Source organism: Labrus mixtus, chromosome 7 (assembly GCF_963584025.1).
Source record: "Labrus mixtus chromosome 7, fLabMix1.1, whole genome shotgun sequence".
Lineage (NCBI taxonomy): Eukaryota > Metazoa > Chordata > Actinopteri > Labriformes > Labridae > Labrus > Labrus mixtus.
Genome location: NC_083618.1, coordinates 18,813,040 through 18,838,801, shown reverse-complemented (window position 1 = coordinate 18,838,801; position 25,762 = coordinate 18,813,040). Strand labels below are relative to the sequence as shown.

Genomic DNA, 25,762 nt, shown 5'->3' with positions numbered 1-25,762 from the left:
CTGTAGGCCTACTAAGGGCTAGCGCTAGAACTTGCACACACAAAAGTGCAGAACAATAAAAATGACTGCGGATTGTGTGCTGAACTCCAATAAATAACAGAATATCTGTTAATTCTGTTAATGTAGTCTACATTAACAGAATTAACAGAATATCTGTTAATGTAGGCCTACAGCTGCTTGCTGTTGTTTCAGGACTGAACTATAACGGAATATCGAGTGGAACTTTTCAAAATGCGAGGCGTACTCCTGTTGTTGTTTATGTCTGTGCGCGAGCATAAATTGAGCAGATTAAAGTTTTTTGTTGCAAAAACTAGATTAATTTAGAGGGGGAAAACACATTTGATATAAATACAACCCAATAGATACAAGACAGATAAGAGTACGACAAAAAAAATTGTTGTTTTATGCTGAACGGGTTTGTTTTTTATATTGTGGAGATTTCTTTGCGCACCACCACAGGGAGCACACGTACCACTGGTGGTACGCATACCATAGTTTGAGAACCACTGGTCTACAACATTTTAGCTGCTTCAGATGTATTTATATAGGATACCAAAGGAATGCAGCAGAGTGAGGCTGAGGCTATGTCTGCTTGCACACAGTACATCCTGGTACATGTAAGCTCTGCAGGAAGGAGAACTCGGCTTTTTATCAGTCAGTCTCAAACACACACACACACACACACACACACACACACACAAACACACAAACACACACACAGTGGCAAAAATGATCCTAAACATGACAACTGAGGAGCTCAACAGCAGATTAATAGATTACAAACACAGATGTTAATCGTAGGCTTTCATAATTTTGTTTTGGCTGATGTAACTATAAATTATGTTTATAGATTGGAATATTATGCAGTTTAATGTTTCAGTATTTAATATTGAAAATGACAATGCGGTTTACTGCAACAATAAAATAAAACTGCTGGTGAATCTAGGAAATTGAATTTTTGTCTAGAAGAACATTGTCAGAATTTCTCAGGCTTAGAAAAGCCGTGAAGACGCTGAAGCAGATCAGTGGCAGATGGCCAGCCCCACTCAGTGTATTGCACTAATTGCAAGGCACTTTTCTGCTTCTGCTGCCTGAAAAGTAAGGTATTATACCCCGACCACTTACAAAAGTGGACAAAGAGCATCTTTCAAAGTTTAATTCGTTCTTGTTGATGCATCTTTTAAGGCTCATTTCAATATTTTTTCTTCCATTAGGAACCTAGTAGCATCCTCTTTTAAGCTCTCCACTCTGTGTGTGCAGCTTCGACCCTGCTCTCTCCATTCATTTTCCTCAGGGCAGCCTTCCTCTACCTTCCTATTGATCTGCTGTGCAGCATCAACATGCTGGAGTGTCAATTAGAGAGCCCCTCCTGCCCATCTGTGAGAGCAGAGCTACAGCACAGCTCTAAAAGTTTCCCTGGTTGCCTGCTCCATCCAGAAGCTGCTCAGGTCTCAGAAGATGAAGAGGGTTTTTAAGAGTAGGTGCTGGACTACATAACATATTCTTCAGCTTCAGAGAAAACACATCTTAAGTGTTTTCAGCTGAAGTGCATTTGTAAGGGCGGGAGGGTGGAGCAGAGTGGAAAGGATGCACATCCCTTTCAGTGATAAGATATTTGTTTTGTTGCATTTTTTTCCTCGAGTCCAAAGACTACCTGGAAAAGGACTTGTATGTCATGGTTTGGTTTAGTCTATTTTTAATGGGAAACTTTGAATACTTTCATAGAAATAAAAAAATGTCATTGTTTGATGCAGTTTGTAAACCTCGCCTCACTATGATTATATTTGCTCTTTTTTTGCCGCGTAAACGTCGGTCCAATCACTGGATTCACCCCGAAACTCACCTGCTTGCTGTCATTCACCCAAAAACTTCCCATTTAAACCAAAATGGACTATCTTTAAGGAAACGTCCTATTTTGATATGGCTTCTGTGACAACAATGCAGAAGCCGGTATGTCCTCCTCCTAAGTTTAGATTCCGGTTTGGAATGGTCTGTTTTTTGTAGGACAGCTCCACAAGGCCATTTTGGATGCCCCTCAGTTTGACAGATATGAGACCAGTTGCCAAGGCAATTCAACAGCTGTTGCAGTGATGGAAGCGGGCAAGCAAACTGGTTCAGATACAACTTTTTCTACCCAACCTAAAAACTGTGGCATTTTTCTACAATGCTCCCGTCCAGAAAGGTAAATATTGGAGATGCTTTTTAAAAAATGTAAAGAAGTTAGAGCACAGAAAGAAGGGCCCAGTGTATCCTGCAATGCGGAACACGCCTTTAGACCAATGCAGAGCTGGCTAAACACTGAAGCTTCAGTGTCCACAACATGGCAACCTGCTTGCCCATCGGTGTGTCAGAGTTACATTTCGGCCTGATTCCACAGACAGAACTTTTTGGCTGGCAGCACACACAACCTCCGCTTCTCACCAGGTCTTGTTGTTGCTGGGTTACCAAACTTAACTTCTGCTTCCCTCTGTAATGTCCGTTAGGTGGATTTTAGATATTTCTGTGTGCTTAATATTTGCTTTAATTCAAGGAAATATCATCAAGAAAACATGAAAACAACAAAGAGTTATGTACTGGCATTAGTAGCAGCTCTACGCCTGGAAATTGTAGCCTCAAAAAGATGAGTCAGCATCTCCTCCACCATTGTTGTTGACATTGCTGATATCAGAAGTCCCGCTCCTTCTTGATTTTGAATGGCGGGTGAGGGAGAAGTGACATTGACAAGCGTGGCGTGGTTCTAAAAGCTGAACTTCTTTCAACTGAAAGCGCTGTGAGGGCAGCGATGCAAAGCATTTAACGCCCAGGGTGTTGTAGCGCTCGTGACGGTGAGCGCAGAAAACACTGGACTACATTGGTTTTGTATTGAAAACGGGGGCTGCCAGCGCAAAAAAAAAATGCTGTCTGTGGACACAGGCCCTTTATTTAGTCTGAAACATAATTTCTTTAACAGTCAGTTTGGTCCCTTTGAGAATAAAGGTGTTTGTGGAGGTTCAGCTGCCTCTCTGGCATGCATGCCAATTTGAGAACACACTCAAATTTGCCTGAAGGTTGTTGGCCTTTTGGAAATGAATGCATATTCTGAAACACCCTTTTTGCACCTGAGGGAAGGTTGTTCTCTCCTGATATGAATCTCCAGGGATTCCTGCAGCTGTCTTTGACATTTTGTGTAGCTGGTAAGCATTACTGTTGTTTTTCCTTGATTCTCTGTTTTACATGTTTATTGAGGTATGCCATTATGGGCTGATCTGTAAATATACAAACATTTGGTCATATTGTGCAGCACCTGTTGTTTCTTCTGGAAAACAACAGGTGCTTCTCAAAAGCAAACCAATAACTGAGGTAGGTTTACAGTGAAGTCAGGCTTTAAATGTATAAAATAAAGCACATAAATTAGAGCTGGTGTGGGTAAAAAACAGATATACAATGATAAGACTGATAATGTGTAGCCAGATTTTACTGATAATTCAGCTCTTTCCACTCGACTTCTGCATCAATGTCATATTGGGTGGAGTTCTTAAAGGTGGTCTTCCCTAACCCCAGAGGCTGATTAAAATGTGAATTCAACAGAGTGATGGTTGCTTCTGAAATGATTTATTCAGCAGGTATTTCCAGTCCTCTCCTGTAGCACTGAGATCTTTAAGATTAAAAAAATGATTTAACTGCATTGTGGTCAAAGAAGAACACAGTAAGATATCCATCTGAAACCCGACCAAACAAGCTGATTAACATAATTTAATCTTATGTGTGCTGTTCCATCTTTTTCCATCAGTTGCACTGGAGATACTCCTTCAGATTGGCTTGCTGTTTTACAGTCTGAAGGAGATATACGAGCTGTCTCTCCACCTGCTTGTCTTTTGTACAAACATGAAGTTTGATGACATCTGTCTAGGAATCTGCACTCAAGCAGAACAGTTTCATATTGGAGCTGTGTGTCCCTTTACTTATCTATCTTTTCCTATCATTGTTGGCAGCTCCCTGCCTTCTTCTGACTGTTCGCAGAATTTTCGAAATGCTGGTGCATGGTCTGTATTTGGTTACCAGGGGGGCTGAGGTGAGTGGGCTGCCTCTCCGGTTGTCATTCGTTCAGCAGCAGTTAAAGTGGACCTGCAGTGAATCAACTCTGAAAAATTACTTCTCTCTCAGTAGGAGATAGTTGGGTGTATTCAAAGGACCTTGTCACTTCCAATATGCTCTCAATGAATCTCAGCCGTTGCCGATCCAAGGCTTCAACCCACTCCGCTGGAAAACCAATGTCTACAGGCCCATTCTGCCACTGTGTGCAGGGAGATTGTTCTTTCACAGCCTATTACAGCTCCAGGGTTGAACAGAGTGTAGATATGTACATACAGGACAGCTTGTAGGGGCATATTTTGTGTCTCTGTGGAATGCTTTTATGTGTATGTGTGAGTGTCAGAGGAAGACAGACGAGAAGTGAGGGTTTGTACATGTACTTAATAGGATGGAGAATAAAATCTGCAGCATCATGTACCAACTACAGTCTCATCAGTGGAACAATGACCTGAACCTAACCAAAGCATACCAAGCTGCTGCTGAGCAAAAAGTTAAAAGAATCAATAGACTGAAATGAAATTGGAAACTATTGAATACAGATTTATTGCTGATATGGATTTCTAAAGATGAATGGCAGATATTTGATAGTTCCAGCTTCTCCAGTGTGAAAACTCAGTGTTTCTGAATGCCAAGCTAACATACTCAAATTTCTTGTTTTTTTCCACAATCTAATGACAGAGAAACTATTATAGAAGTAAAAAAATGGACAGATTTAACCAACTGGAATGCAACAATTGCACATGTTTTCATTTCAATAATATAAAAAAATACATATCTGTAATGTCTGCACTGTTGTAGAACATTTCAGAGGGCTATCTGTCACATGGCAGGTAAACGTTTGTACAATAATAGTCATGCATTAAAGTATTGGGTATCAAATATAAAATATCCTGTCTCGGACAAACAGCATAATTGATTGATGGGTGGATGTATATCTATCTATAAAATAGCTTGCAAGAATGTTGATACCTAAAAAAACAAATCAACTAATTGTTGCACATGAGTAGGACCCAAATATTTGAATACTGGATATGTTTTGGTCAAACACTGAGAACTGTATGAAGAGGTCAGTTTTGGTTCTGGGTATGTTGGACAAAAACAACACACTCTTTGATTTTATTGGAAAAAATAAAAAATATAAGGGCAGATTAATTGGAGCCATAGCGAGTTACACCTGCCAGCCCATAGCTGAAAATGAGGTTAAATAGTGTTTACGTTTTTGAGTGAAGCTCTGTTTATATTTACACATCTTAATATCTATATTACTTCAGGCGTAAAATTAAAGGGACCAGTGATCTGAACAATATGTCAGATGAAATCTGCTGTGTTAATTGCAGCCTCGAATCAAAAGTCAGCTTGTATGATGCAGTAGGATATGTTCTTGTTTGGGTATAAAACAGGCTGTCCAGCTGCAGTGGCATTATAACAAGCTAAACGTCTTCCTGTCTTGGACCCTGTTGGTCTGTTTGGAAAGGCAGATACATGCTTAAGAGATTCTGAGGGCCACATATGAATACCATTAAAATATGATGTCTGCAATTTAATAAGCACAAACACCCAGGTAATACTGAGGAGGTCCACAGAGATATTAACCTCACCTATTTATTACATTTCAACTGCACCTAAACCCTCATTTTGTTTTAATGATGTGACAATCTTTGAAGAAGTAATTTGGTGGAAATGGTGATTCCTTTTGAAGAAAATAATGTGTAACCAAACACAGAAAAACAACCAAACTACTGCTGCTAATGGAGTACTGAAGGGGTGACCTCTTGTCTGTTGACTGAAAGCCAATGGGATTGTCCTTTTCTATTTTGTATTATTGATTAAGCAATCTTTTAAAATGAACATAAATTTGATCTTTTTTCAATCATTATTAAAATTGCCAGCAGTGAAAATTAATCTTAGGCTCGAAACAAACCCCATCATGATTATATGACTTTAACTTTATCACCACTGAGCTTCTATTAACATGTCTAATTAAGGGTGGTGATGTTTTATGTCCCAGATAACCTCTGTCGTCTTATTTAGCCTTCATTAGCTACTACTTTGATTAAGACTCGAGCCCAACCAATATGAGATTTCTGAGATGGCTACAATTCGGTTATTGGAGGGGAAGACTGCACTTATAACCAATATGGCTGCAAATACGGTACTTTTGAACTGGGAAATAGAAAAGAAAGTGAATTTAAAAAAGTCTATTGATCCAGAGAAGTCTATCTGTCCAATTATATTGGCCAACTCATATCGTCCAGGCTCTAGTTAAGGCTTCAAAACGTATCAGTAGGATATTTACTTTCATAATTCTGTTGAACATAAATGTATGAAATCTTTTGAACTCATTCTCATATGTCACTGAACCTTAAAAATGTCCCAATATGTCAGTCTGGTGTAAAATCAGCCGCAGCAATAGGGAAAATAATAATCTTATGAATGTCACATTATTGTGATAAGGCCGAGTGTGTCTGCCAACAAGGCTGATGGCTGAAAAGGAAGCACTGGGATCTGACTCAACCCTGTCAACCTTGAGAGTTTATGGAAACCTTTAGAATTTAAAATGATAGACGTAGGAAGGCTGTATGAAAGAGAAGAGGGGAGTTTGGAAGCAGAAATGTCTTTTCATTCCACATAATGCTGCAGTAAAAAAGTTGAGCAAAAAAAAGAGGTATTGAAAAGCTCATACCAATACCAATGCCTTTGCCTTTTTTCTGTTTCCCCCATTTCTCACAACTCTTCTCTTTTTCATCTTTCAGGAATTCACTCTGAAGCCCGTGGACCTAAGCAGGCCTGAGGGCTCTGACATATACCAAATCCCTGCCCTGGGGAACGGGGGAGATTAAAAACTTCTGATTGAGGTGGAGAGGAAAGAGACACACAAAGAGATAGAGAGACGGGAGGGAGAAAAGCTTATCGTTCACCTTTGTTCTTCTTAATGCCCCAAGTGAAGGATCTCCATAGGCAAGTCTGTGAGTAACAGACACTAGAAAGCTTCCTACCACCGCCGTGGTCAGATGATGGAGTGAGGGAGGGGAAAAAAAGGAGAAGAGAGCAGGATAACATCCTGTGAAAGAACCCAGCTCCTATTCTACATTAATTGAATGCCTGGGAGAGAGGAGAGACATGAGAGGAAGCCTTTTCTGTGCCAACTGCTTCAAGAGGTATTGCAATTAACCCTCTGGCCATCCTAAACTAATACCTGGCTACTGTTGTTCCCTGATTGCTGGGTTTGGTTGTACGCTGCTGATGTGTGCTCAGGCTGTGGTCATGTTTCAACCCCTGGCGTCTAGACTGGATCGGACCGGCTGCCAAAGACACAGCGTGATTGTGCCGCTGCTTCTGCTGCTGCTGCTTTTTTACAGCTCCCTGAAGGCCGCTCAGGCTGCCAAACCCAAAGGGCCGGGACACACGCATTTGAACTCCATCCGCATTGACGGGGATATCTCCTTAGGAGGGCTCTTCCCAGTGCACGCCAGGGGCCACGATGGCAAGCCGTGTGGGGAGCTGAAGAAGGAGAAGGGTATCCACAGACTGGAGGCCATGCTCTTTGCCCTTGACCGCATCAATAATGACAATAATCTGCTGCCTAACATCACACTGGGGGCGCGCGTGCTGGACACCTGCTCCAGGGACACTCACGCCTTGGAGCAGTCGCTCACCTTCGTGCAGGCTCTCATCGAGAAGGACGGGACTGACGTCAAGTGTCTGGGCGGAGGAGCTCCAATCATCACCAAACCTGAGAGGGTGGTGGGTGTCATCGGCGCCTCCTCCAGCTCGGTCTCCATCATGGTTGCCAACATTCTTCGCCTGTTTAAGGTAAGACATCAGCACAGCTTTGTTTGTGTGTGTCCACAATGTAAGAAATGCACTGAACAGAGACACTAAGCGGCTTCTGCTGTCGAATACTGTATGAAACAAAAAAACTGTGATTTGTGTTGTCTTTGCTTTATTGATCCTCTTATATATATTCGTTTGAATAATTGATAACAGTGGCTGGGAGAACAACAAGCGCTGCTATATAGTGTGAGAGAGCTATATGTGTTAGATATCTGCTGCCACACAATGGACACTTTCATAAGTTTAGAGAGGAGATCCTGTGGTAAATCTCATCACAATATGCCCTGCAGGAGTTGGTTGCTAAGCAGTGAGCGGTACTGCCTGTCACAATACAGAAGTGATTAATAGGAACTGCTTGATTTCATTTTTTACCCCATAGCCCTGTCTACCTTTCGGTTTGCTGTTTACATCCACTCACACTATGGATAAAATCGGTCCTTTTCAAGTACATTTGGACATTTGATGAATTATTTAACACGTTCTTCATACTTTCCATGCAGCCAGCCATAACAGGCGTAATAGCTCTTTCTACTTTACTGAAGGTGTGATTGCTATTTACTGCTCGGCTCACTGCAAAATGGTGTACCTTTCTTTGACTTTTGGAAATAATTACTTTTTATAAAGTTCTGTCTCGTGTTTGGAATTGTTTCATGGGCAATTACACATTTTAGCACACATATTACTCAAATCACTTTCCCTGGGACCGACGGGGATGTGTCTTATTAAAATTCTGTGGTAATTAAAATGAGAGATTCTTCCTCAGATAACACTCTGACTTCATAACCAACCTCAAAAGGTATTTCAGAGCCTCTGTGTTCTGCTTTCACCTTTAAAAGCTGATTAATACCCAGACTCCAAAGTTTACTTCCACTTTGATCTTGCATGAAAATTCATGCCTATTAAAGAGAAGAATTCCCTCTTGTCCTGCTTAAAGGAACTGGGAGGTCAGTTCCTGGCTCAGATGCTAAACTTTCTCTGCAGCTGTTTCAGTGTTTCACTGAAGGACAATAAAGATGACCATGTATGGGCTCTTACCTGAAACATCATCTACATACTGTAAAATCTGGTGTATAAGACGCACTTTTTAGACCTTTATTTTTCCCTCTAAAATTGGTTGCATCTTATAAACCGGTGCTACCAATATAAAACGCAGACACGTGCCCTCGTTACCGAGAGTCATCACCATCACACACTGCAAGCGAGGTGACACAATGAAAATTCATCCCCATTCATTGTGTATTGCAAGCTGATTGCACGCTTAGCGGGGATTCATAGCGACAGAGACAAGGCTGGCTGCGCAACATTTTAACATCTTTTCTCCCTCCCTCCATCAAAAATCTTTCTTTTTTTTTAAGATTTATTTTTGGGCTTTTTGTGCCTTTAATGGAGAGATAGGATAGTGGATCGAGTCAGAAATCAGGGAGAGAGAGAGAGTGGGGAATGACATGCGGGAAAAGAGCCACAGGCTGGATTCAAACCTGAGCCGCCCGCTTGGAGTGCCACAGCCTCCGTACATGGGGTGCGCGCACTAACCACTGCGTCACCAGTGCCCCGCTCCCTCATACATTCAAAAGCAAACGTGGCATAGTGTCCAGTAAACAAAACGTGTGGAGTGCACTTTTGATTGAAAGACTCCCATATTAAAGTTAACAAGTGACCAGCGGAGTCGGGCAGCCTGTCAGTACTGGCAGTACTTCACAACTTTCACTGCAGGCTGAGAGCTCAACTACCGTACAGTAGCTGGTAGGAGTGCAAACTCCACAAAAACAGCAAAAACAGATGGTACCAAAAGAGCTGGACGGCTGTACACAAACTGCATGTTGTAGACTTCACGCAGGAAGGACAGTTTAAAGCTTCTTTCTTTCTTTCTTTCTGTGAAACCCCCCAAAACAGACTGCGTCTTATATTGTGACCTCACACACATGTTTTTTTGTGATTAAATACTAATACAGACAAATTAAGTTATGACCAATCAATGGAGAGCTGACTTCAACTTAACCAAAAATTACTCCTTGGGATGCCCCCTCATTCAGTATTTATGAGTCTGGACTGAAATGGATATAAACTGCAACTTGTGTGGTTAGAGGCGTACAACAAAGCAGCAATTCAAATTTTTCTCATGTGATGTATAAACTCAGCATCTGCAGAAAACAAGCAAGAAGTAATTACCCTGTGCTGTTAGGGGTTTGTGATGGGCATAGTAACTTTTGTGTGATATTTTACAGACCAAAAAGGAAATAAATTCACAACAAAAAAACAATAAAGTTTAATTGATCTGTAGAAAATAATTGTTCCCCCAATGCTCTTAGTTCTGATGCTGAATGTAAGACTATTCCTAATCCAGTCCAGATATTGGCACCGCTTCCTCTAATGCCTTCCAGTGATATCAACACTGTGTCTGCTATGCCAAAGCCATGTAGGAGAGAGACTCTGACGAGGGACAGAATAATACTACAGCTCTATGATCAGGATACTAACTCACTATAAATTCTAGATACTTCAATACTTTCCAATATTGTTCCCAATACCTTTCTATACCACCATTTTTGACATGATACAATCTCTGTCATTTTGATGATAGATGGTATCAAAAAGTGCCAAAGCTTTATAAATACTTCAGTCATATCTTTACAAAGCTGCTGTGCGGAAAGAGAGAGCACTGTCCAATTTGTACAAATATATTGGCAACATTTCAACATTGCCAACATATTTATGCAATTAAGACTGTGTGGAGTTTCCCTTCATTTTTACAACAAGCACAACTAGTGAAGCACCTCACATGATCGCTGAAGGCCTAGGTCGTCAAACACTGACACTTTGTCACAGCATCTCATACATTAACTTTATCTGAGCTACTATTAGTTAACTTAAAATGTTCTTTGGTAAGGTTAATGTTATAACTTCATAATGGAAAAACTGCATGGTTAATGGTGCCCCAAAACCTTGCAAAAAGTTTGTGTATTGTTTTACAAATCAAATGCAACACACCGCCATCCCTAGCCGACTTTACCAACGTCCTTGTTTGCATTTCGAGAAGTTGCTCTGAACATGTCTGTGAGGTTGTTTTTATAGTTTGCGGAGTGCATGCTGCTTCTTGTGCAGACGCTAAAGGATATCTTGTGCAAATGCAAGGTGAAGTATCTGTATTTAACACTTACAAATAACAGGCTGGTAATAGTGTACAAATGACCAGCCAAAACTATCATTGGGTTGCTGGACTGTAGCAGTTCTGCATTGTAGTATATAGTTGGCTAAAGGAATGAATAAAACAGCATTAGCATTTTAACCTAAGGAAGATGTGGTGGTCCCCGATATTAAAAAGACAATAATACCTAAATTGTTAACAAGTAGGAAACACCGTGCTGTGAAAGATTCTGTATCATATCAGCTCACTGAATCTGGCAGTGAATTTGTTAGAATCCGAGCCCTGGATATTAGTGAGGAGGATTTGAGGCTCTTATTTTTTATTTTTTTATGCTTCTTTTGCATATTAGTTAATCTAATACTCCAGTAACAGCCTGCAGTATATGTATGATTAGATAAGCTCCCTGATTCCAGAGTGTTACAAACCAGACGGGATTTATCCTGCTTGTTGAGGCCCCCAGCCCTAACCAGACTGAATCCAGTGCGACAGAGCAAACACACACGCTGAAGTTTTGTGCATCTTTTACATGTCCTGCTGCTTGTGTGTAATTTTCTCCAGCCTCCCTATGTCTCTATGAATGGTTGTGCTTTCTATAAACCATATGATAACACAAATAACACCACAGCCCTGCGCCTGAACTCTGTCTTTCTCTTTCTGTCTCTTTACACATAAAATATGCTTATATGCACGCTCGCACAGGTAGGAGCCGGTGTGGGCCTCAGTAATGAGCCTCTCCAGCAGCATGTTCTTGATCCTGTTCTCACATGGAAGCCTCAAATCCTCCGTCATTACCACTGCGCTCATTCCCTCTTCATTAATGCAAGTAAGCGGTGTCCTTGCATATTTGATTCGGCTTTCTCTGATCTCCTCTCTCCTTATCCTCAATATATATATTAGCCTTCCCCTTTTCTGCCTTTTTACGTCCAAACTGCTGGAGGTTAAGAAGCAGCTGGCAGGTTGACTAGATCAACAAAGAGAGATTGTGCCAGTTCATCCTCGGTAAGGACTTCTGAGTCGCGCTATTGAAAATCAAACCCTGTCCGAGGCAGTCGCCAGTCACTCAGCATCCACTCTAATTGAATAACAGTCATTATCACAATGAAAAAAAAAAAGGGAAAAGGCTCCTGACGTGATGTAAGGCAGTCTGTTCAGTTGTATAGATTAAACAGTAAAGCTTTAATGGAGAGTGGTGTGTGGTCATCCAGACGGGCTCTTGAGTTATGGCTTCCTGGGGGATCTTCGGGTAGACCGGATGCGAGCTGGTCCTCCTGGCCGTGATGGATCTGCTGATGGACCCGGAGGTAACTAACTTAACTTTACGGTTGTAGCCTAACACACCCTGCGCAAGCAAGAGATAATGTGCCGCGTGACCTAGCATGCAGGGAGAGGCAGGACGACCGCAAGTGCTGCGGCCAGACATAAATGTTTGCTTGAAATGTGCATGCACACGAAGACACACTCGGCATACTGATGAGGACAGGCAGGCTCTTAGACATGTAGACATGTGAATTACTCTATGCTTAAACAACCACATACACACACAAACATACCGTGTATATAAACACTTAACACAGGGGATGACAAGCAATCGAGCACATTTGCAAGCCAACCTCTTTGAACAGCAGCAGCAGCCGCCCTAGTGTAGTTAGCAGGTTTAGAGAAAAGTGTTTCCTCAGCACTCAGCTGCATACAGATGTGCTCCTGAGCAGCTTGATGAATATTTTACTCCTACCTTATGTAAGGGTAACACAGGGAAACCAGGAACTGCAGCTCCAGAGCATTTCGGTGTAGTTACCCGAGAAGTGGGAGCCGCTGTGACAAGCAGTTTGGGAAAAGATAATTCATGATCACAGAACAAGTATTGTCAGACGATTGCATTATTCATATGCAGAGCAGGTGTGACCAAGAAGTTAATTCACGTCAGATGAAGCACAGATTGTTCTCCAAGGTTTGTCCCTCCTGACTAGTGTTTGTCTCAGCAGGACGTCCTGACAGGGATTTCCTTTTCTACTCAACCGTAGCAAAAAGTTTGGGTCTCGCTCAGTGGAAAGACAAAGCATCTCTTATAACTCTTCCATTTGTTTCACTCAGTGGTGCACACGAGTTGCCCAATAGAGAGGCACTGACCCAAGAATAAGGAGCTCTGAGCGTCCTAGCCTTTAATGCTCACTGGAAAGCATTTTGGTGGCTCCTTGTTGTGACATTACAGTTTACTGCTGGCTGGACAAAGAGTCGTACATTGGCCGAAGTGGCTCGTTTCAGCAGTGAAGGGGAACACAGAGGGGTAGAAAAGAGAGGATAAATTTAGAGGAACGAACGAAGAATCTAATAATTTTTTATGCAAGAGCACACAAGCCTTCAGCATCCCACTGATTCTGCCATTTTCCCTCACCCTGAGTTCAAGCTCTTGTTTGTTGCTGACACATAAGCTCACCCACGGACTTATTGTTTATGAGACTTTACATTTTCAGGGAGCCTCTAGAAAAATTCCACAGCGGCAAATCACCTAGCTGAAATTTGTAAACATTTGATAAACACGATTCAGAATATCAAACCTACCTGATATATATATAGTTTTTGAAACTTCCAGACACCTGCTGTTTCTAGGCTGCTCTTGCATGGCACCGCTATAATTAATGCGAGTCTGTTAATTGTTCTGAACCCTCGAGAGTTAAGTGCTCTAAACTGACAACAAAAAGTAGAGCAAATAATATTCAGCAGCGGAAAAACACCAACCATTCTGAATAGTTGATTAGAGGTTTCCCTCAGCTCCCGTCTCCGAGCCTTATTTCTTGTGGGTTCTTGTGGGATTTTGGACATGATAACATTGCTGTTAAAAAGCATGTAAATAATGAACGACAGCGTTGAATAATACATATTTCAGGCAGATTAGCAGTTATGCACGTAATGCCAGTTTTTTTTTCTAAAACTTTAATCCAAGGCAAAGCACGCCACAGCAGCTTTAAATATATACCACATTTTAAACAGAGACGGTTCAAAGGGCTTTACAGACAGATAAAGTATTAGAATGACATTTAAAAACTATGAGCAATTAAAAAATGGTATATAGCATGTTACAGAAATGGTTATTCCAAGCCCAATAAAGAAGATGAAGAAGAAGCGCAATTTGGCTCCTTTGAGTCAATACAGTGGTTTATTGAGTCACCCTTTTTTTTCTGATGGGATCACATGTTGAAGCTAAAGTGTAAACAAATCTTAATCATGAAAAGGACAGTCCAAAAATATGCTTTTAAAAAATACATTTCATAGTCAGAAAAAGCAGATGTTTTTTTTCCAGGTGTTTCATTTCTGTGTGTTTGCGTGTGCTTGGGGGAAAAAACTTCACTTTCAGTAAAGCTGCAATAAGATGACAGCTTGTGAGTGTTAAGCTATCAGTGTCAATCTCATTCAAAGTATGATGCATATAGCAGAAACCTCGGCACATAGGAAACTGTGTTTTTTTTACTTTCTCTCATGATTCCTTGAATACGTGAGCGATCCATCCGGCAGCTGTTTGTGTGGTCAAAGCTTGACCACATGCCTCTCTCCCAGAGCTGCTCACCATCTGCTTTGTTGCAACCTCTTTAAGTCTGCTAATGGTTATTTCCCTCCAGTTGATCATCTGCTCTGGCAAACGTTTATGTTTCAGCCCAGATTGTTAAGTGTTAGGTGAGTATGATGGGTTAATGTACCGCAAAAAAAAACCCCTTGTTTTTCCTTCTCAGGAAACAGTGAGTGAAAGTTTATCTGGTGAACATAATGTTCCTTTATGGTTTTCTTTGAGGACCAGCCCCCTTCGTTGGCAGCTTCAATGCAGATTATTTGAGCAGGATTTCATCTTTTGGCTTGTTTTCATCTGGAAAGAAGCAATCACCTGAGCGGAGTTTAAAAAAGGAGAAATGTAATCAAGTCTTTAAATGCATGCACTTTGTGGTCATTTACATTTTGGACTATGACAGAATTGGATCAGCCATAACAAAAAAAAACTAAACCCACTTGAAAGGTCTGTTATTAATCCTGCTTCACAGTTTTATTCCTGTCCATGTTTTTCTGAGTGTATAAAAGGAAGTTTGACAGTCCTTGAAATCCAGCATGACTTATCTTATATGATGCTTCATTATTTTTTACTCCCAGTTTCATCACTTCTTGGTCGAAAATTGTTTCCCTGTTTATTGCATTTCATCATTGTGGTCACCCACATTTTTAATGGGCCTGCATCAGCCTGATAAATAGCACAATATGGCGACCATATAGTTTGCAGTGTGATAGTCAATCCTCCAATTTCCGTAACTTTTCTTTTCATTAAACACTCGTATAGTGAATCTTTTAAAACAAGAAAAAAACAGGTTTATGTCATGAAATTTCACGCTTCATCTGGCCGTGTTCTGATGGTTCTTTTCCTCCTACAAACCCTGCAGAGGCACAGTAGAATGACGGCTCCGTGTCACCTTTGATTTAGCAGCTCATTTGGGGGAATGACAGCTAAATCAAGATAAACTAGTATCAGCCCATCGACGCATCTCGCCTCAACCAAGCCCATTTATTCAGTGAGCCAGTGACAATATGATAGTTAACACTGACTGCCCCACGTTGAGGCCTGCAAAGACAGTTTCCCTTCTGCTGAACACATAGTTCCATCTTGTGAGATGTTAAAAGTTGAGTTTGAATTGTTAGCTAGTTGTTAGTTAGATTTGGCATTATCCCTGTGCTTTATGCAATTTGATGCTGAAACAGATAGATGTATAACAGTGACAAAAGTTCTGTTTACAGCGTGATATTCTGAAAAAGGGGCAATTGTTGTGAGATTTTATTTTAGGTTTTTTAATATAGGCACACATACAATGAGGATATAATACATTCTTTATTGGAAAGAAGATCCACTGTATCATTATTGCTTTCAAAAGAGGAAGCTGCAGCACAAATGGATGGATAGTAGAGAGCATTGTTACTTTTGTAATTTTGAAATGAGAGCCATTTTGGCCAGAGTACAGTAAGTCATTGTGTGAGCTACAGATAATAATCCTGCTCAGTTCATGGAGGTGATATTTTTCCATTTTCTGTCTTTTCCTATGCCGTGTTTTTTTCACCAACCTCTTCTGCCCTCTGTCCGCCAACGGCTCCATTAACAAAATGCTGACTGTCTGATTTTGCAGCTATTAAGCCAACACTCTCCTTCTATCGCCTATGATATTCAGTATACAATGATAGCATTCATCTGCTAAACAGTTTTGGTTTTGATCCATCAGAAAGAAGCAGACCTGCCAACCTGTTGTTCTTTGACCACCAGAGGGGCTTCAGCATCATCCACATCATTTCATTCTGCTCATGCACACACTCCCTGCTCCTACAGAGCAACCCTCCATCTTCCTCAAAACACAAGAGGGGCTTTTTTGTGTGTGAAAAATAGTTAGTTTCTTTTTCTCCCCCTGATTTGCCCAAAATCCTGAATCAGACCTCCCAAAATGTCAACCTTTCAAAGACTGGCTCCGATTGGCTGGATATGCAGCTGGGTCATTTTTTTCTGCAGGGAGTAAAGGCCTGTGAAGGTGTGGGGCAGATTATTCACACTCACTGTCGATTCATGCCCATGATTTTAAGCCAGTTGTTCCCAATCAGTTTGCCTTGTGTCCCCTTGTGAGTAAAGTCTTTCTTTTGACCCTTTGTCACCAGCAGCACATAGCTTTTACTCCTGACCAAGTAAAAATTGTGCTTTTATAATCGTGATTTTATGTATTGAATTATTGGATTAATCTCAAGCGGACAGAAAAGAGGTCAGTCATTTCACAAAAATGCAGTTTCAAGTGATGTTTCTGCCCGGAGGTTTAATGTAAACCACAGCCTGTCATGAAATCAGTTACTTATGTGTTTGCTTTACTAAAAGTTTGAGAAAGGCAGGGCGCATATGGCCTAGTGGTTAGGTCGAGCTTTATGTACGAATGCTGTAGTCCTCAAGGCGGTCGGCCTGGGTTCCAGTCCGACCTGTTGCTCCTTTCCTGCACATCTCATTCCCCGCTCTCTCCTGATTTGCTGCTCTATCCACTGTCATATCACAGAAAGGCAACAGGCCCCAACAAAAAAAAAAGTTGAATCAGTTTAATTATTATTATTATTTTTTGGCAAATTCCATTTAACATTTCCAATCACTTTAATTATTTGGCTCTTACTTTGCTCTGAATGAAGCTGCACCTCTTGAATTCCTTACTTTTCTTTGTTGTCATATGACCAGCTGACAGTGTGTGACAATTGATATAAGAAAAATATATCCAAGTTTCCCCCTTTGCATTTGCTGAGAGCTGATTGGTTGTTGAAACTGCTTTACAAAGCTATCAGCGCAGGCTCATCTCAGCTCTTCACACCACTGCAACTTTCCCCTGCAACCTTTAGATGGTTATTATTGTCTGAGACAAATCTTTGGTCCGAGATGGGCTCTTTTAGACGGTCACTTGGACATGTTTTTGTGGGTGTGACTGTTTGCTGAGCTGAGCTAAACCCTCAGTGAAAATTTGCAACAGAGAGAGGGCAGAAGGTCTGTGCCCATTGACACCAAAATGTAGCATTATATTTTTTTCCATTAATAGGGTAAGGTGTTGTGAAAAACATGTTCTTGATCTTTTATATGCATCATTTATGCATCCACATTTTGGTATATTGGAATATATTTTACACCCTACAGTTGCTTCCTTTGTCAAATTCTCACCATTCTGTCCATGATTTCTGAATAGCTGAAATCAAAGGAGCTTTCCTAGCTGTCCCAGTAAGACGTTGCCTGTGTCTGCAAAGCATGGTCTATTAAGGCGTTGTTAGTCAAGATTGATGTGAAGCAACTTCTCTGGCTGCCACAGAGCCCTGACCTCAACCCCAATGATGACCCTTGATGACCATTTATAATACATAAATCAAAGAATTAATGTGAGATGGGCCTTCTTGTCCAACATTAGTGCCTGATCACACAAATACTCTTCTTTCTAAATGGGCACAAATACTCACAAGCATGTTATAGGCCCAAATGTTCTTTTATACGGATCAGGGGTCCACTGACTTAATAAGTATATACATATCTGTGGTTTGTTGTATTTTTTATGAAGGATGTACAGTACGTCACAAATTGCTCTTTGGATTCAGCCTTTTTGAATAATAAAAAAAAATGAAATGTTCGAGCCCCCCGGCTCTGACGTAATGACTGAACAGCTGAAGTACAATCCAAGCGCTGTCTTTGCAATCAGGAAAATAGCACACTCTCTTAACTATGGCTTGGTTTTCCCACTGCTGGATGACTTAGTGTTGATTCATGGTGACTCATTTGTCTAAAAAAGATAACGTTCCAACACAGGCCACAAGACTGACACTTGATAATAACAACTGTAAGAATATTTGACAAACGTCTCTGAAGCTTCACAAAGGTGAAAGATTGGAATTGATTTTAATTATTCTTAAATCTGGAACAATTCCTGATACCATCTCTGTAACCAGTCCTGATAGGTGCTTACTTTCTCCTCACTATTCTTCTTGTGCTTGCCTTAAAGCGACAAATTACTGGTGGCAGGTGTTGGCCTCCTCTGTAGGACTCCTGCACACATCATGTTGTGTACTCCTGTGTAATTATATTGTTTTACCGTCTGATTACATTTAGCCTTTGTTGTGATCTCATGTTGCCGAATACAGGCGAGTTATTCTCCCCGCAAATGAGACATAACAACATTTTTTTTTTTTCCTTAAAGAGTTTGAAAAACGTCCATCCAGAATCCAGATCCAGACTCTCTACCATCTGTCAGTTTTCTTCACACGCCAGAGACACTTGTGTTTCTCTGTATGAGCGTGGGTTGGTGGGTTTGAACACATATGTGCATGTGTTTCTTCAGACGATCAGTTCCCATATTTCACTGTGTACATTTGTTCAGTTAAATGAAAATCCCTCCAACCAAATCGACACATGTTTCTGTTTCAACATGACAACAAAAACGGCCTCTATGTCGTCGTCATTCACCGTGCTGTCAACAGATAAAACACTTTTACGCTGCATAATCTGTCAGTGTTTATTTTAATTCAATATGACAGTGCTCGTGGTGTGAAGGTACAGGATGAAATGAAAACATCAAGTCACAATTATCCTGGATAAATAATGGGAAGTCATGATGATATCCGAACAAAAATAAGCACAAACATCATATATCCCAGAATAGACAAATTCTAGAAATCACATTTTTTTTGTTTAAAAAACACAAATATTTCTTTTGCATGACTCATAGAAGTAAAAAAAATCTATAAAAAAAACAGAGAATAAAACCATATTGAAGTTGATCATAATTCATAATGTATAAGCAAAAGGATAAATAAATCTATATTTGACTTGGTATGTAATTAGGAAGACAGCTTTTAAAGGTCACTCGTGAGGATATTCAAGTTTCTGATTAGAAGAAGGGACTAGCAAGTGGAGCGAGAGCAGCAGACACATGCTGATGAATATCTACAAAACAAGGTTCTGCGATCAATTTTGAGTAACGATGACGCGGCAATGCCCAGTGTTGAAAAATGAAGCCAATGTGCAAGTGCAAGAAACTGCAGTTGCTAGGATGTCTGCTTGAGGCTGGCTCCTAGAGATCCGGAAGTCATGTACATAAACCCCATTCAAAAATGTCTCTTTTTACAGCAGAAATGAACATGTTTATAGCGTGGTCCAAACACTGATGTTGGTCTGAATAGTTAGTGTCCCCTATCTTAAGTCATTTGAGTTTCTGATCAGCATGCTTAAAAGGGGACTGCACAAAAGTTAGGGTGATGTTAAAACAGTCAGTTCACATTTTTGAAAAGCAGTTAAAGCCTTACCTTTATTAAAAATCTCTCTATCATTGGTTTGGAAACCAGAATACTTCTACTCTTTATTTCTCAAGATGTTTGGTGACATGATTATCTATTGTTTAGTTTACTGAGAGCACCACAGGGCATAAACAAGGACATGGAAATAATATTAAAACACCCCCTGCTGATCATCTATTGGACAGATAATTTGAGATTTAATAGTGAATTCTCACCCATGTTGAAATGCTGGGTAATTTCTTAGGTAGTTTTAGCTACTGCAATCAAAGGCACTCTAACAAAAGGTCTTCCACTCCTGATCAGGATACAAAGTGTCCTGAGCAGATTTTTTTTTTTCAAAGATTTCAGAGAAAGGCACTGAATATGTTCAATCAATAATCATCTTGTGATGTGTTGGAAACTAGTATCTCAAAATGCTGAAAACTCACATCAGAAAGAACTGCACCTATTGCAATCCAGCTGATCCTGCTCAGCAGCCGGCAGTTTGATTGACAAGCACTGCTACACTGCACATTTGGGAATCATTTTTAAAAAACTGTTTAAAAAACAGCATATGTAAGTTTCTTTCTTGTATGGAGGCTCAATAATAATACAAAAATATTTCCCAAGGTTACCAGAAAAGTGACAAAAATAGAATTGTTTTCATCAATAAATTAAATTGAGTTAACTAATGAAAATGATGTGAAAATATCTGTACTGTTTCTTTGGCCTCTTTTCATGAATTGATTTACTTCATGTTTGTTGTTTCTCTTTGAGCCTTTACTTTTGTTTAACGTTAAAGACTTACATTTATGAAAAAAGGAAGAATCATTGAATGGATGGAAATTTGAACGTGGAGGGATGTATTTAATTACAGGTCAGTGGTATAGTATGTGAAAACATAGCACAATGTACGATTTATACATGAACACAGGATTTCACTGGGACTCAATTACACAACAGATGCACAAATATGGATCGCACCTTTGCACACATCTGACTGGATCTCCTATAATTCAGGAGGAGGTTAATCTTTTAAATCTAGCATGCTGCATGAATAAAGCTCTTGCTTCTGTGCCTTTTTTTTGGCACATTTCTGCAGAAGGAAGAGTGGTTGGAGTAGATATACTAGCAGTGAAAGTGTGGATGGTCTAAGGTCATGACTGTGAGTGCTTGGCGGATCAGAGATAAGGTGGCACTGCTGGAAATGATGGAAGTTTGGAATATCAATGAGTGTGCTGGTTTAATAAGATATCCGTGATATGTGCTATGACTGTTTCGGCTATGTTGAACAAAACACAACTGACTAGATATGAGAATCTCTTCAATTTTCCAGAGCAGCAACTGTGTTTCTGTACACATGTTTACCTCCTGCTGGTATGGGCCTCCTCATTATGCTCCATTTTCCTCCCACTGTCCACACACATGTAGGTCAGGTCAGTTTGGAGACGGTCAATAGGTGTGTTTGTGCGTGTGTTTGTGTGTGTGAATTATTCTCACTTCTTCACCTCCTTCTCACCAGTATAGAAAAGCATTGATTGATTATTAATAGTAAATACGAGCTGTCAAGTTTTTAAACCTCAAAGACACATCATTCTGTTTTTGATGACTAGAAAGCTTCAATGAGAGATCCAAAGAAAGAAGAAAATAAACATTTCTGCATTAATTGTCACTGTCAAGTCCATTGAGTAAAACAAATCAACATGTTAGCATTTGTGATTTGTTACCTGTGATAACAATCGACTTCCGAGCAGGAAGGTCTGAGCTGTCTCCTATATTTATAGTCAACAGTTAAACGGTTGAGTTTCAACAGTAATTTGATTGTTTGATGTACACGTGCTTAATAATATTTATTGGAATCTTATTCCACAAGGCTAGGACCGTTACACCATTCACCAATCATCCCATTGCAGAATCTTTATCTGCAAAAGATTAAGAATAGATAAATCATTAAGTCACATTTTTTTTTTACCAAAAGACAAAAAACAAAGATTCTGTGTCTGCAGCTTTAAATGCAAATGAGCTGTCTTTAACCACGCCCCTCTGGATGGGCTTAGTTGGCGTGGGCTTTCTTGCGCAATGCACAATTGTTTATGGTGAGAAGGTAGACTCAGAGGACAGAACAAACACCTAGCGGTGGGAGTGTCACCCACCTGGGGGAGGGGTTGCTGCCCTTTGTGATGTCACAGAGGGGTAAATCTCCAAACGGCCTGTTGGAGCACACATTTTCTGATAAGTAGGGCAGGCAAAAGACAGGTCTTTGTCAACTGGCTAGAGACATATAAGTGTTAGAAAAACATAGTATGGTAAGTGTATTTTGCATAAAATGTGACCTTTAAATTGCATCCTCAGATTGAAAGGTCCACTTTCTTAAAAATCATAGAAGATTTCCACAGGCTGTGCTGATGGACCAACCAGGACACCATCCTACAGCACTTTCTTTAAAGCTACAGTAAACAAAACACACCATCTCTCTCACTCTGTTTTTCTCTCTATCTGTTGTACTTGTACAAACACTGAGAAGCCACTTTATTTCCTTTGCACTGTTCTAAAAGTTGTTGGAGGAAATGAGGTGGAAGAACCCAAAGCAAGCTGTGAGAAACTGCGCTGACCATACATATACATAAATAACAACACTTTGTCACAAAATACTCCAAACATTATACGTTATTGATGTCTAACAATGTAGCAGCTTACCGAGGGGAATATTTCACATTTAATATTGCAGTAAATGCTTTACACAACAAAATGGTGCGTTCACTTGCTGCCAAGTACTTCTGATTCGACATGATTCTACTGAGACTGTCTGAACTTCTCTTGGTACTTTCCTTGTGGTTTGCTGTAAACTAACTATATGATACTTTAGGGAGGTTTTGTATAAATAATGTATCATCAATTTCTTTTACACAAGCAAAAGTTTCTATCATTCTCTGGTTCCAGCAGAGATAAAAAGTGATTATTCAACAGTATGCTGACTGTATTTGGGTTTAGACGGCAAAGTGCATTTTTTTTTACACTATTATCTGACATAATATGGAAAAAAGGGATTTTTCCAGTGAAGCAGAAAATGTTCTCAGATTATTTTGTGACTAAAATAGTAGTAGGTTGTAGCCAGATTTACATTCATAAGGCTATTTTCAACTGAGTAGTGACACTAGATGGCAAATAGCATTCACAGAGTGTGGATACCTTGCCTGTAGCCATGGTGATCTTTGGCATGTGCTAATCGGGCTGTGAACAAATGGAAGTGTATTGATTTGATATTGAGCTACACAAGCTTGATTAAATATTTTCATGGCCGGATTTACAGATCAGTGAGCTATGTGATTGCATCATAAGGTTGGTCCAAGTCTTACTGAAAAATCAAAAAAGGCACAGATGCAGTGTGTTTCATCATACCTCATCATGGTAAACACATGGTATTTAATTCTGCGGATGTAGCCGAGCTGCTGATTGAAAATGTCAATTCATCATGAAAGGTCTGTATCGCACCTAGTGTCCTAATATATCTGTTGACAGGTGAAAGGTTGATGCGGTTTATTATTGGACAAGATGATGCATCGATCTTTGATGGCTGGGGTCGGTCTTCGGTGGCTTAGCTGTGCTCTTTTCATCCTTATCATCCCCACAACAGCCATACAGGTGATTACAGCTGCTTACTGATCACTGCTGTAATAGACTGCTGTCAGAGGGGAAAAAGGCCAGGCTGTGCCCACGAAACATAATCAGCTGTCTGCGGGAAGTCTGAGCACTTCTTATCAAGCTGCACGGCCGAGCAGCACAGATCGATTGTCAAGATGCTCTAATGTCAGATTGACCAGGGTGAAGAGAAAAGTTAAATCCTGTTATGGCACTTTTCTTCCCCCCCCCCCCTCTCCTCAGTGACATCTGGTTCATGAAACAGGACATATCATAACCTATCTTGACATAAAAAAAAGCGCCAGTGTTTCTCCTGAGGCTGCTGCTGCACGGTTGAGTGAGTAATTATTTAGGCAAGTTTACTTTCGAGACACCTTGGACAACAGGCAATTTGGTTTGACCTATAGTGATTGTCAGTCTGACAGTGAAGTCGACAAATGCCAAACAGAGCAGAGAGACTGCAAACAAACTGAGCTGGTGTGTTTTCCCTGTCTGCTGGTGCACTAGTGTGTGTGTGTGTATGATGTGCACATATCAGAGATGTGGGCATGAGGGTGCTTGTGTTTGTGCTTAAGTGCTTCCGACCTGTATGTGCAGTCTGGACGTCTGTTTGTGAAAAGGCCACCGGACCTGTCGGGAATTGTGGAAGAGCGTTTGTCAACCCGTCGCTATTTAATTCTCAATGTAGTTTTCGCAGACTGAAGACAGTTTGCAGTGAGGCATGAGAGAGACCATTACACACATGTCTACCACGCTCTAGATGATGAAGAGATCTAGAAAATCATCCTCCCATGGAAACTGCCTCTGGCCCAGATGCTGCACGCAGAGAATACAGGCCACAGCCAGGCTCAGCTGACATAACACACATGGGGGAGCCTCCCGAGAGACAGCTCTGTGACACACTTTGTGGTAATAATGGAATAATTTCTAAATGGTTTTCAAGCCGGAGGTGGAATATAGAAATACAAAGAGTGTAAAAAGTTAAGGTTTTTTTTAAAGGATTTATTTTTGGGCTTTTTATGCCTTTAATGGAGATATAGGACAGTGGAGAGAGTCGGAAATCAGGGGGAGAGAGTGGGGAGCGACATGCGGGAAGGAGGCCACGGGTGGGATGCGAACCCGGGCCCCCCGCTTGAGACGACAGCCTCCATACGGGGCGCGTGCACCAACCACTGCGCCACCAGTGCCCCAAAAAGTTGAAGGTTTTTAAAGAAACACTAACAGTAAACACTTTCTCCACAGAGAGCTGTAAGGAAGTTTGATTTTTCTCTCTTAGGAATATTTGGTGAGATATAAAATTGTATTGTAATACATATTTGCGACCAAGTTTGCAGTTACTAGGTCTACATCCACAATACTATGGTGTGGAATTAAAGTGCATTGTGTATTTTTCCTTTACACATTATTTCTATACTTTTTGCATTTTGAACACTCATTTAAAGAGACTTAATAAATCAGCTGACCCTGGGTTAAATTCTTCTCTTCCATTTAAGTCAATATGGTCATAATCAGACTTCTGAAAACACATTTTGGCAGACAACTCAATTGATTCTTGAAGTCTTATTAGTCAAAATGCTCCGTACTTCTGTCACTAAAGCCTTCATTAAACAGCGTGTTTATGTTGGGAAATCCTTTTTTCCACCTGACTGTTCTCTATAAAGTGCATAAATACTAAATGAAGCGATGTTGTTGTTTCATCTTGAAGCTGGCGGCAGAAGTTCTATCATCTAAAAAAAAGAAGTCACGACAGGCCTTCATTGTGGCCCTTTTACCTTGACTGCAACAGAGCCAACCTTGTCAGTGGTTCAAATGCTGCTGTATTTGATGCAATTAAAAATTTCTGTTGTCCACTATTATTTCATAAGCTAAGTTGGAGGAACAATAATCGGAACCCGCTGGAGTATTGGAATACACTATAATACTAGAACCCATAGACGCTCATCCGATAACATTAAAGCCTCGATTAATATAACAACAACCAACAGGTATCTGACAATCTGCTCTTTAATGTGGTCTCTCAAGTCCAATTCCATGCTCGAATGTCAAGTTGGTAGTCAGACTGTTGGTAGTCAAAAAAAAGCAGCTTATGGAAAAGAAAGTGTTCCCTGGAACTACTTTGTTTTTTGCTAGCCACTGGCTACACCCGTAGCCCTGGAAATTAGGAGGTTGTTCCCAGAGGCCATTTTGACTTCAGATGACGGCTGCTGAGGCGCTGGATGGCCTAGCAGTGATGTTGCGCCCATGTGGGGAGGCAGTGATCCTCGTCGCGGCGGCTGTGGA

The 25,762-nt window shown here is 40.6% G+C and overlaps 1 protein-coding gene across 1 annotated transcript in view; it reads left to right on the top strand.

The window, feature by feature from the left end:
• The window catches only part of LOC132978266 (metabotropic glutamate receptor 4-like), a 188,734-nt gene that overhangs the window by 37,763 nt on the left and 125,209 nt on the right, over positions 1–25,762 (top strand). The window contains exon 2 of the mRNA XM_061043419.1: positions 6,825–7,884. Within this exon, the coding sequence (XP_060899402.1) occupies positions 7,315–7,884 (570 nt within the window). The 5' untranslated portion in view covers positions 6,825–7,314. The remainder of the gene's footprint in view (positions 1–6,824; positions 7,885–25,762) is intronic.